General features: G+C 43.9%; 1 protein-coding gene across 1 annotated transcript; it reads right to left on the bottom strand.

Annotated features, from left to right (window-relative positions):
* Positions 1-26: 26 nt before the first annotated feature.
* smek1 (SMEK homolog 1, suppressor of mek1 (Dictyostelium)) lies at positions 27-12,008 on the bottom strand. Its single transcript, XM_027027689.2, has 15 exons — positions 10,972-12,008; positions 10,836-10,891; positions 10,423-10,521; positions 9,594-10,211; positions 7,674-7,751; positions 7,462-7,578; positions 6,892-7,008; positions 6,643-6,774; positions 6,273-6,375; positions 5,859-6,017; positions 3,902-4,071; positions 3,048-3,190; positions 2,155-2,345; positions 1,664-1,875; positions 27-1,386 (listed from the first exon to the last, which is right to left on the bottom strand). Exons 1-15 carry the CDS (start codon positions 11,111-11,113, stop codon positions 1,267-1,269), a joined length of 2,457 nt encoding a protein of 818 aa, XP_026883490.1. The 5' UTR covers positions 11,114-12,008; the 3' UTR covers positions 27-1,266.
* Positions 12,009-12,220: the final 212 nt, after the last annotated feature.

Below are 12,220 nucleotides of genomic sequence, written 5' to 3'. Positions count from 1 at the left end.
CAGGGAGCCAGCACAACCATAACATATATTATGTCAAAGATCTTTTTAATGGTCCCAAATATACCCACTAACTAATAGTACACTCATGTAAAAGAAAAATTAAGATATGACAAAAAGAAAAAAAAAATTCAATCACATCTAGAGTTCCACTCAATCTTTAATCAAGACGGGCTTACAAATTTTCCCAAAAAATCTGCAGTTTCAAAGGGCAAAAAAAAAGGGGGGTAAAACTCTCTCTTCCCCCTAATGAGGTTTTAAAAACCTGTTCAAGTGCGATTGAAAACGTCCTGAACATTTAAAGGCAGGTCTCTGTCATTTTTTTTTTTAAAAAAGGGAGAGGAAGAGAAGAACAGAACAGGGGGGGGGGGGGAAATGAAGAAGAAACCGCTGGCTTTGAGAGAGGAAGAACTTCTGCAGAGCCACGAGGACAACAGTGACAACCCAGACAGCTCTGCCCCCTTAGTTTCCTGTCAAGCTCTAGAAACAAAACAAAAACATTTCAACAACAACAACAACAACAACAACAAAAAAAAAGAACAAACGTATGGGGGAGGCAGAAAAAAAAGGGGCAGAGGAAGGAGAGAAAGAAATGGAGATGGAGTCAGCGAAGGCGAGTGGTGGTTCAGGATTGGCTGGCCCGTTTGGGTCATGTGACGTCCTTCCCTGAGAGGGGGGGCAGTGTGTCCTGGTCCGAGCCTGGGGCGCTCTGTGGCTGAGACTGGTGCCTGTCTCAGTGAGTGTGTGTATGCGTGTGCACACACACACACGTCTGTCCATGTGGATGTATGGGTGTGCAGATGTGTGTGTGTGTGTGTGTGTGTGTGTGTGTGTGTGTGTGTGTGTGTGTAAGAGGTCTTTTACCCCCCCAGTACTTTTAGCTTCGTTGAAATAATTTTTTATTAAATCCTTTTAATTATTTGTCCAAAACCACTGTTTTATCTCCCTGTCTTCGCTCTCGTTCTGCTTAAAAGTCTTTCTCTGTCTCCGATTGGCACTTGGAACTCTCTGCATGGAGATGTTCTCCTTTTTTTGTTCCGAGACCGATTCTTGCCTCTCTTGCTCTCCCTTTCTAGGTTTCTCACGAGGCACCCCTTAGACTCCGGCAGGGGGGAGGGGCGTTTGGGGGGGCAGCATTCGTTCTTTTTATCCATTCATTCGTTTATTCATTCATATTGTTTTAGTTTTGAGTTCAAGGCTGAGCGCTGAATTAAGTCTGTGGGTAAGGCTCCCTCTGGGCTCGGCCATGCCAATTACGCAGGGAGTGCTTTAAGAGCTCAGCTTCGACTTCTTGGACAGTGGTGGACTTCCCTCTTTACTGTCCGAATCCTCCTCATCTTCATCCTCCTCATCGTCGTCCGGGTAGTCCACCAAACCCACCAACCCGCTCTGCGGCAGAAAACAAAAAGTTCAGCAAAACTGCAAAAATCTTCTAGCAAAGTGTACTTTCAGACTCACTGCGAATTCCCCTTGAGCTTTCCCTAAACTAATTCACTTTCCATCCCCTGAGCAGAGAACAACACTCCTATTCTTGCTTAATGCTTCGTGTGTGTGTGTGTGTGTGTGTGTGTGTGTGTGTGTGTGTGTGTGTGTGATATGTGTGGACATTTGTACTGTGTATGCATAAATAACAGGGACAGGTCATCTAGGTGAGCTGGTGATTCACCTTAGTGGTGACAGCTGCCGTGGGTGGTGAGCTCCGGGTGCCAGAGCCAGGGGAGCCAGGGGACCCTGGAGAACCGGGGTGCAGGGAGGCGGTGGGGGGCGACGACAGGCTGGGCTTGGGCGAACTGGAAAATGACAGCTTAAAGCTGGGGCTCTGTCGGCCTGACAGGCTGGACTTGCCCGACAAGACCTCTTTCTCCTCGGACTCTTTCACTGAGAGAGAGAGCGAGAGAGAGAGAGAGTACGCGCTAGTGTGTGGCAGTGAGATCATTTAAAAAGCAGATTTATGAGTTAGTTTGTGAGCCAAAGTATCGAATGACTCAAGCTGCATTAGTGCTGCCTGACTTTAAAGCCTCTTTAACTGCACGTAACGAGGCCGTGAATAACACTGATATCAATTTATCCTGTCTGTGGTTAGAACACAAGCTCATCATCATCTCCTTATAGTCTGAAGCAGCTGTTTCCAGTGCACTAATGAGAGCAGCCTCCTACATTTCTTTCTCTCCATGAATTTGCTGATGGGGTCCATCAGGTCCTCGTCATTCTTCATCTTGTCTGAGGGGGGCACCACTGCCTCGCCATCTTCAAGGTCTTCTTCATCCGTGTTGAACCACATCTCCTCCTCATCCTCCAATGTCCGTGCATCCCGCCGGAAACGGTGGTTCCGTAGAATTGATCTCATACTGATTACACACACACACACACACACACACACACCATAAAATAAAAGAGTTCCCACATCTTGTTTGTACACAATATCTGTCTATTAAGGCTGGATAGGTTTTACCCATGTACTAAAATAAAGTGATTATTGTTGATATATATGACTAATCCAAAACGAATCCGTCATGTCACAGGTTGAAAAAGTAAAAATCATAGAGCAAATTACCTTCCGAACTACGGAAGGTACATTTCTACTGAACCTTACAGGCATTACATGCCATTTTTAGTTTCTGAAACACCAGGTGTGTATTTGTCATAATGAAGTGTAAACCACCAGAGACCCTTTTCAATCTTGCCAATCTAACCAGGCCTGCTGCAAGCTGCACCAGTTTAGGTCGACGTAGAGGTAAAATAAAGTACTCTCACATTAGCCTTAAAATAATTTTGTTTTAAGAAAAGAAGCTAGTATTGGCATTCATATCTATTCTGTGGTAATTTGTGAAAATTGCAGCTATTACTTATACCATATGAAGCTGCCAGAAAAATGACATAATCCAAATTATATTGCCTCTCCAGGAAAATCAAGTCAGGGATAATATTCACAAAATATAGGAGTTATGATCAAGGATCTGTTCCTGTTCCTAAATACATCAGTAATTAAGAGAGGAACCTAAGCCAAGATCAGCCCCATTATTCCTGGAGAAAGTTTAGAGGGGACAGACCTGTCAAGTTTGGGGTTGTCCTGACGCTCCCTCTGCTGCTCATAGCGCAGCTTCAGACCCTTAAAGGTCTGCACATAGTCCACGTCTTCCAGGGCTTTCCAGTAGTTCTCTATGATATGAGCCGTCAAGGACTTCACATCCTCCTGCATGCGCACACACACACACACACACACACACACACACAGAAAGAAAGAAAGAAAGGGGGGGGGGGTGTCATTCATGCACACTGCCATTAAGGGAGCATCTCTTTTCCCTTGTCTTTCTTTTCCAAATCTGCTGCAGTGGTGAAGCTATCAATTATTTTCATTTATTTAACAGCTCTACTCTGTTAGCATTTTCATGCAAACAGTCATGGAATTGTTTAGTAAATAAGTAATAAACTAGGGCAGAAGTAGCTCAGTGTTTAAGGCGCTTGACTTGTAACTGGAAGGTTGCTGGTTCAAAATCCACCACTGCCACTTTTGGGCCCCTGAGCTAGGCCCTTAACCCTCAATTTCTCAATTTGTACTCAGCCATAATTGTAAGTCGCAAAAAAGTGCCAGCTAAATGCCATAAATGTAAATGTAATAATAGCATGCTCAGAAACAGATATAATAATATTATATCTTACACAAAAATGAAACTAGTCTAAGTGTTGGTCATACAAATGACATATATGGGAATCAAATGAGTCACAGAAAACAGCTCAAAATCTTTACATTTCAGACTGAAGCCATTAGAAAATAAATCTGCTTTACTGTCCTATGAGCCTTGAGTTATGTCTGAAAGGTTGTAAGCAAAAAACTGACAGTTCTGGAGAAGACAGTGAAGGTTAGTGCTGGTCAGCGACAAACAGACCACAGACGTTGACTCACCACGCGCACGTATTCAAACATCTCTATTATGGCCGAATTGATGAGATTGTAGCGTGAGCCATTGTTGAGGAACGCCTTCACCACTGGCTCAAACAGGAAGTTCCTCATGATGTAGCGGTTATAGAACTCATCCTTCAACCCAACGATTTTCCTCATGAAGCGCAGGGAACCTGGTGTGAGATGGAAGTTGGCAAGATTAGCCAGGAGCTCAACACGCAGACTGCAGGTTGGTTACTTCCCACAGTTGTGTGAAGGCTTTCATTAGTTGTTGGACATGAACTAAGGGAAACACTAAACTGTGCTTTGAGGACTAAGACAAGTTGGCTCTAACCACCTACTCTACACAACATTCAGGGGTGTTTGGAAGCTAAACCTTTCTAAAAGCAATGGACATGAAGGGCGAAACTGTGCATGTGTGCACATTTATACTTGTGTGTATGTGTACGTATGCATATACAGTCATGGCCAAAAGTTTTTAGATTAGTACAAATTTTGGTTTTCACAAAGTTTGCTGCTTCAGTTTTTATGTGCATTAACTAGATTGTGAAGAGTGAATTGCAATTCCCTGCCATGAAAATTAACTTAATCAAAGATTTCTGCATTCCAGCCACTGCATTTCAGCCCTGCCACAAAATGGCCTGCAAACATAATTTCAGTGATGATCTCGTTAGCTCAGAAGAAATTGTTAACTAGGACAAGGCAGCTGATTGCCTTGCATCAAAAGGGCTTCACAGGCAAGGACATTGCTGCTTATAAGATCATCAACCATTTATCGAATCATCAAGGAGAAAGGTTTAATTGCAGTGAAGAAGGCTTTAGGGCACCCTAGAAAGCCAAGCAAGCGCCATGACCATCTCCTAAAGAGGATGCAGCTACGGGATCGGGTCACCACCAGTGCAGATCTTGCTCAGGAATGGCAGAAGGCAGGCATGAGTGCATCTGCACACACAATGAGGCGAAGGCTTTTGGAGGATGGCTCTGTGTCAAGAAGGGCAGCAAAGAAGTCACTTCTCTCCAAGAAAAACACCAAGAACAGACTGACATTCTGCAGGAAGTATAAGGATTGGACTGCAGAGGACTGGGTAAAGTTATTTTCTCTGATGAAACCCCCTTCAGACTGTTTGGGACATCTGGACAAATGATTGTCTGGAGAAGAAAAGGTGAATGCTAACATGAGTCCTCTGTAATGCCAACAGTGAGGCATCCTGAGACCATTCATGTATGGGGTTGCTTGTCATCCAAGGGAGTGGGTTTGCTCAAAATTTTGTCTAACAACACTGCCATGAACAAGGAATGATATCAAAACATCCTCCAAGAGCAACTTCTCCCAATGATCCAGGAGCAATTTGGTGGTGAACAATGCCTTTTCCAGCACGAGGGAGCACCATGTCACAAGGCAAAAGTGATAACCAAGTGGCAAGGTGAACAAAACATTGAAATGTTGGGTCCATAGCCAGAACTCCCCAGATCTCAATCGCATTGAGAACCTGTGGTCAGTCCTCAAAAAGAGGGTGGACAAACAAAAACACAGAAACTGTGATCAACTCCAAGCACTGATTAGGCAAGAATGGGTTGCCATCAGTCAAGATTCTGCCCAGAAGCTGATATTCAGTATTGCCAAGGCAAATTACAGAAGTCTTAAAAACGAAGGGTCAACAGTATAAATATTAAGTCTTCGCTTGAACTGGATGTATTTGACAAATAGTTAAAAAAAAACCTATGAAATGCTTATAATTGTACTTCACTATACCATATAAACATTTGCTGATGAGATAAAAAAAACAAAAAAACAAAAGACACACACACACACAAAACAACCTGAGGCAGTAAATTATGAAAACCAAAATGTGTGTCAGTCTCAAAACAGCTGGGAATGACTATATATATGTGTGTGTGTGTGTGTGTGCGCACGCGCATGTACATATATGAGTGTATGTATGTATATGCGCACACTCACACAGGGCTAGGAAGGCATGCCGGGAGGCAGTGAGCACCAGCACCCTTCGCAGGATGTCTTTGTTGATGATGTAGTTCTTGATGTGATAGGTGTGATGCTCCACGCAGAAGGTGAGGAGTTCCACTATCAGCGCCAACAGCTGGCACGTCTGGAAATCATCTGCAAAATCAAAGCCAAAGACACTTAGACAGAGAGGTGTGCATGTGTGGGAGGGGTGTGTGTGTGTGAGGGCACACATTTAACAGTCTGCTCAGAAGTGATTCAACACCAGTGACGTACAGAATGTTTAAAATCTGCAAGTCAACCCACACATTCCTCCCACATTCCAGCTCTCTCCCCAAACTATATTTGTCACTCAAAGAGTCATTTCTCTCGCTCACGCGTTTTCTCACTTACACACCCTTGCTCTCTCACCTTTGCTGGGTTTCTCCTCAGTGGTATTGGCCAGTAGTGGAGCTGAGAGTACATGCATGCAGTGTTTATAGAAAAAACTTAAGAACTCTGTCTTCTCTGTCTTCTGCAAGAGAGTGAGAAAGATAACAGCAATGCTATTGATGACACCTAAGACAAATGGTACTAAAGTCTGTACTCGTTTTAGACCAAAACCTTCTGCTCTGGCACATGAGAGTAACCCACCTCAAAAGTCTTTATATTGCTTCATACAAACTAGTATGAGCTTGATTAAGAGTTGTTTTTTTTCCACAAGAAGGCAAGGAACAGAAGAGAGTGCCTTTTCCAAAAACCTATGAATAGCTAGAAGAGTGTGCGTCAGTGTGTGTCTTACATTAGCAGTTGCCAGCATGTTCTCCGGGTCCACCAGGGTCCTGAGCAGTCCCATGAGCTGAACAGCTCCCCCCAGCTCAGGATCTGTGTCACAGATCATGTGTTCGATGATCAGGTTAATCAACAGGATATCCTGCACACAGAGAGAGGGAGAGGGAGAGAGAGAGACGTTAGTAGTTGCAGGCGAGTGACTTTTGGTGTTCTCTTGTTAAACGTCCGATATCCAAGTGGGGCAACGGCAGTTACTCACGTCATCATTCTGCTGAGACTCCTGCATGACAAACTCTCGCACCATGGAGGGGTTGTACTCCACCAGGTACGAGAAGATGTCGGTTGCTGCTCCACGCACCTGCACGTCGTCCATCCCCTTTACAAACAAATCAACCAAATGTTACAAGTGTTTCATCTCCGACGTAGTCCGTCCCTGTTCGATTGTTGCATTGAAATAGTGTGACCAACCACAATGTCCATGGAAAGATGATATGCAACCAACGCTAAGGCATTAGCTTGGGTATAAAAAAAAACAGAGGAAAAAGAAAACGTCTCAGTACAATATCTTTCAGCCAGGGTCACTAGCTATAAAAGTTTATTTTTAGGCTAATGTCATTGCTGAATCCTCCAATAGAAAAACAAATAATCTGAATATATGAAGTTACAGACACTAGAAGATTTGAATATGGAAATGCTGGATACCTGTGCTTTTAACGGCAAAATTACTGTAACTTCCCTGTGAGATCAATAAAGTTCCCTTCCTCAGAAGCACAGGTGTTTGCTACAGTGGTTAAGGCATTTGTCTGGCTCAGAACAAGCAAACACTCACCAGGATGACTTCGAGCGCTGGGAGGATCCCCATGTTGGAGAGCGTTTTAAAGAAGGCGTCTCGGTTCTGCGGTTGTAAAGTCTGTGAGAACGCACAAAACTCCTTCAGGAAGTTTACCTAGGTGACAAAAAGCATCAGGTCAGCAACGTAGTAGTGGTAAGCATCAGTGATACAATCCCAAGATCCCTCTGTCAACTATTGATGACCTGTACCAGTTCGTGCCGCTTGTCGTCGTCCGTGGCCTCGTCAGTTAACTGTGCAAAGAGCTCAGTCAGGAACTTCTCATCGTCCTGGGAAGAGGAGAGAGAGAACACCACCAAATCCTGGGTTAATGAGGATATCGTTCCAGTGTGTCTGCAGTGGCCAAACTCAGAACTAAGCTGTCCATCTTGGCTGCGGGGAGGGAGGTTCTGTATTAAGAGATAACTGCTATACATTAAAAATATTGCATTTCTGTATGATACTGCATTCAAAATAATTACATCATTTCATTTTTATGTTCATTTCATGTACTTCTATATAATATTTATTTATGTTTTGTTTTATTTATGTTTTAATTGACACCCTCCCTTAACACAGACATTCTTATTCTTATTATTATTATTACTACTATTGTATCTCCTTTCCACTAAATTCAGTTTACATTACAGCAGTACAGTAAGAAAAATGCTGCCATAATCACAATGTCTGCCAGTTCAACCCAGTGCACAGGTTTATGTTTTTGCATATCCATTTTAACCCATCAGGCTCTCTTTAATTTGCTGACATGCCTGCAAACCACCATTTTGCTATTGCCAATGTGCATTTACATTGAGGGTGGGGGGGAAGTGGTCTGAGAATGAACTGGTGTGACAAATAGGAGGTTCCATCCTGCTCCTTTATTTCGACAAAATAAAGGAGCAGGATGGAAAGCTCCCCAGGTTTCCATGGAAACCAGCCCCCTGTCCCTGCTGAAACATTACACATTACAAGAGCTAGTAGAAAGTACCGGGATTTCCATAACGACTTAAAATTTTTTTTTACCAGCAGCACTCACCTAATCAGACCACTAAAATCAAAATGTTTCAACTTCCTCAAAGCCACTATGTATTTTTTTATTCATGTGTACACCACCCCCCTGTTGAACGCTTCAAACTGTTGTTTAACTTGTTTCCAGCTACATATACACAGCCACACACAGCTCATGGTACAATATTAACACTGAACTGTCCATTTGCAATGCATCTCAAAGCATACAATAAAAATCATGTCAGCCAAGGCTAACACCACCAAACACAAAAACAAATTTTAAAGACATCAAATCAAAGGCTTAACCATCTTCATTCTGGGAGTGCTTCTTGTTGGCCTTAGTCTTATTTTTAAAGCAAATATATCCAGGAAGAAAATCAGGCAGAAATATAACATGTTACCCAGAAGCTAGAGTAGAATTCTAACAGGCCAGATGAGTTGTTGTTTTCAATATATCTAGGCCTCAAACAGTGGTTAGGGCCAAAATGTCAGGGTGAAACCACAGGCCGACAAAGGAAGAGCCTCTGCGTTTCAAGACAGCCGTGCATACCGATTATCTCACACATCGAGCCTGCTCAGAACTTGCTGATTAGCTGTTTGGAAACAAAGCTAAGAATGACACCACTGTTTTAAACACAAACCACTTTATCCATTACCTGCCATGACAAGAATGCACTTAAAATACCCATTTTCAGCTGTTGTACACTATGCAATTACCTCCTAAGCCTCCTTTCCACATAATACCGTATAGCTGCTAGTGAGAATTTAGCCTGAGCTACACGACACCACTGAACGAGCTCAGAACTCTTTCTGAGTAAACACATGCAGCACAGGCCAAGAGCATACAATGTTTCACAATAAGAAAATTATATACAGAAAGACTTTGTATTTTATATTTCATCATATGTGCTTAAAGAAACATGTGGGTGAGGGGTATGTGACGGAGTCATAAATGATAGTATATAATATCATCTGGGTGAACGTGAGATTAATATAAATGTACTTTACATGCTCCGTTATGCCTCTTTTCTAGACACGCTACTACTTACTGTGGTCGGCTTTATAACACCTGGTATGTGCTCCACTCTTCCTTGCACACATGTGGCCCCCCTGGCGATACTCACCTGGAGCATGCCGACGATCTCCACCTTGTTGAAGAAGATGAAGGAGTGCAGGGTGGACAGCATGTTCTCCTCAAACACGGAGGGTGTGGGCAGCACCATGTCCTGTATATACTGCACGCGGTACGTCTGGTGGATCTTCTGTCTCAGCTCGGGGTCCGTGATTGGGATGACCTCCTTGAACCGTGCGGTGGTGGTGAGGAATTCGCGGTGACGCCGTGGCTGCGGTAGCGCCGGGTCAAACTCCAGGCAGCCAATCACGTCCATGATGCACTCCTCAGAAAACATGACCTCAAAGAGCGCCGTACGGTTCAACAGGAAGACGCCCTTGACAATGTCGTACAGGTGGTGCAGGCCCTCACGATTCTCCAGGTCCTCGCACACACGGAACAGCTCCAGCAGCTTGCGGATGTAGCCCTCATTCTCCAGCGCTAGCGCCAGCTTCTCACGGCGCAGCGGCGATGGCAGCGATGAAGCTACCAGCTCCGCCATCTCCTCCAGGCGTGACAGCTCGCACGGCGGCAGCTCCAGGCCTGGCGAGGACATGTCTTCAAAGCGCTCTTCCTCCGACTCATCAATCAGCTCCTGGGTGATGTCCACCGACGGGTCCTTGCCTTGAACCTGGGAACACAGACATAAAAAACCAACGGCATGAGGTCCTTGCCTGGTCCAATCACTGTTCCAAAATGACAAGCACTCAAAACAAAATTTAAACATGCGAAGAGTAGCAGAAGCCATTTACTGTGCTCAAAACGAATTGGTATATTTATGTTTAAAAAAAAAAAAAAGAAGAAGAAGAGGAATGAAAAAAATCCAGATGTCATCAAATCACCTGACATATTTTCTCCCAGATCTCATCACAGCCAGCTTTCTCTTGAAAACTGAGGGCTAAGTCATAGTTTTCAGCTTCAGACCAGACAATTAGTGTGTCCTTAGAGAGGAGGGAGACAAAAGGCACATTAAGTTTCAACAGATAAAGCCCACAGATCAATCCACTGTTCAGGGTCCTAGCCATCCAAGGACTGCATTCAGGCTCTACAGTGAGTTATTCCTGCCCGCCAGGAGCTGTGGTGTACATTTTAAACCATATAGAATATACACATACACTGTTTGTCTTATTAGGCTTTTGATCTAGTGTGTTTAAATGAGACCCGAGGTTAAATTCAACTGACATAAAATGGATTATACAGGAGTACTAGGGAGTGTTTAAGGGGGAATTCTAACTAATCAAGGTGTAAAACTCACCTGCTGTTTTTGATAGGCTGTGTTAGGATTGATTTTTGACTCCAGTAACAGAGACCCTGTGAGAAAAAGATGAGTGTTTTACTTTCCCTCAACCTGACAAGTGTGTATTGTAACCTAGACCGCGATGTTAACTCACCATCACTTTCAGCGCGCACCAAGAGAGACATGCCTTTTAGTCTCTCCACGTAGCCGGATGATACGTGCCCTGTTCCCCGGTCATCCCACTGACGGTCTTCATTAAGAGTGTAGACCTTCACTCGTCGCCGAGTGTCAGTCATCCTTGCAAGTAACTCTTACTCCCGGGGTTTTGCCCTTGATGCACTAATGCTAGGTAAACGTCTTTCACGTAGTAAGACTCCTCGGAATCTGGTTGGTAAATATGTTAAACTATCCACTGAACGAATCCGTCAAAATGTGACATTTACAGGTTACCTGTTGGAAAGCTAGACGTCTCGCGTTAATGCAATGGTCCGGCCAGTAGCATAAGCTAGCTATTTGTTGACACTATCCACAACATACTATTTCAGTTTTACTGAGACGTAAACAATTAGCTATCATAGCAATACAGTCAAAAGGTCCGTCTAACTGTGTATGTCCGTGCAATTAAGAATTTGTGTCAAACGCTGAGCTACAGCTTACAGCAGAAAAACAATTCTGGGTGCCCTCTCACCTCAGTTAGCTGCTATTACCAATTCAGCCAAGTACTATTAGCTAGCTAGCTAACCTAGCTCTCCTAGCAAGTCAGCTAGCAGGCTATCTGCTTGCGTTGTACATTATGACAATTTATGTCTAACCCAGTGTAGAAAATTCAAAAACGGTACCAATACCTTTATTGCCCCATTATATAAGCGCTCTGTTTATGAAATTGTGAACAAATCCGTATACACAGAATATTTTCATTATAGGCTAGCTAGCTTGCAGCCTAGCAGCAAGCTATATTTTGTCCAAGTGTTCCGCCATGTTCTGGCTGAGGGCCGTGGAAGGACCAGCCTCTCCTCACACACAGATGGACATTTCAAAATGTATCTGTTCGAATTTGCGAACTCGTCAAACTTTCCGGTACAGCAAATGTCTTATGCGATCACTGAGCACCATCAAACCAGAACGTCTAACGAGAGTAATTATTAGCCCCACTGTAAGTATTCGGCCATCTTGGGTCCCCTCAGAAAGCATGTACGGGGTTTCCGTCGCTGCAACAACAGGGCAGCCCGCCACAATTTAAAGGTACAGTACACGGAAACGAATGTAGACGCTTTAGAAGCTTCATCAACAGAAAAAGTGAAAACGCGACATATCCATCTGCGTTACCGTCAGGACCTGAAATGACTTGCTTTGCTGCAGTAAACCAGTAAGCCCCAACCCAAATGACACTTGTGTGTATGACG

The sequence above is a fragment of the Electrophorus electricus genome, chromosome 8 (assembly GCF_013358815.1).
Source record: "Electrophorus electricus isolate fEleEle1 chromosome 8, fEleEle1.pri, whole genome shotgun sequence".
Taxonomy (NCBI): domain Eukaryota; kingdom Metazoa; phylum Chordata; class Actinopteri; order Gymnotiformes; family Gymnotidae; genus Electrophorus; species Electrophorus electricus.
Note: the sequence above shows the minus strand (reverse complement) of the source record. Positions and strands in the feature narration are given on the sequence as shown.

Coding starts and splice junctions, on each gene's coding strand:
- smek1 (XM_027027689.2), bottom strand. CDS start 11,113: ATGACTGACACTCGGCGACGAGTGAAGGTCTACACTCTTAATGAAGAC. Junction 6,775..6,891: donor AGTCTCAGCAGAATGATGAC/GTGAGTAACTGC, acceptor CTCTGTGTGCAG/GATATCCTGTTGATTAACCT. Junction 3,191..3,901: donor TGTTTGAATACGTGCGCGTG/GTGAGTCAACGT, acceptor GTGCGCATGCAG/GAGGATGTGAAGTCCTTGAC.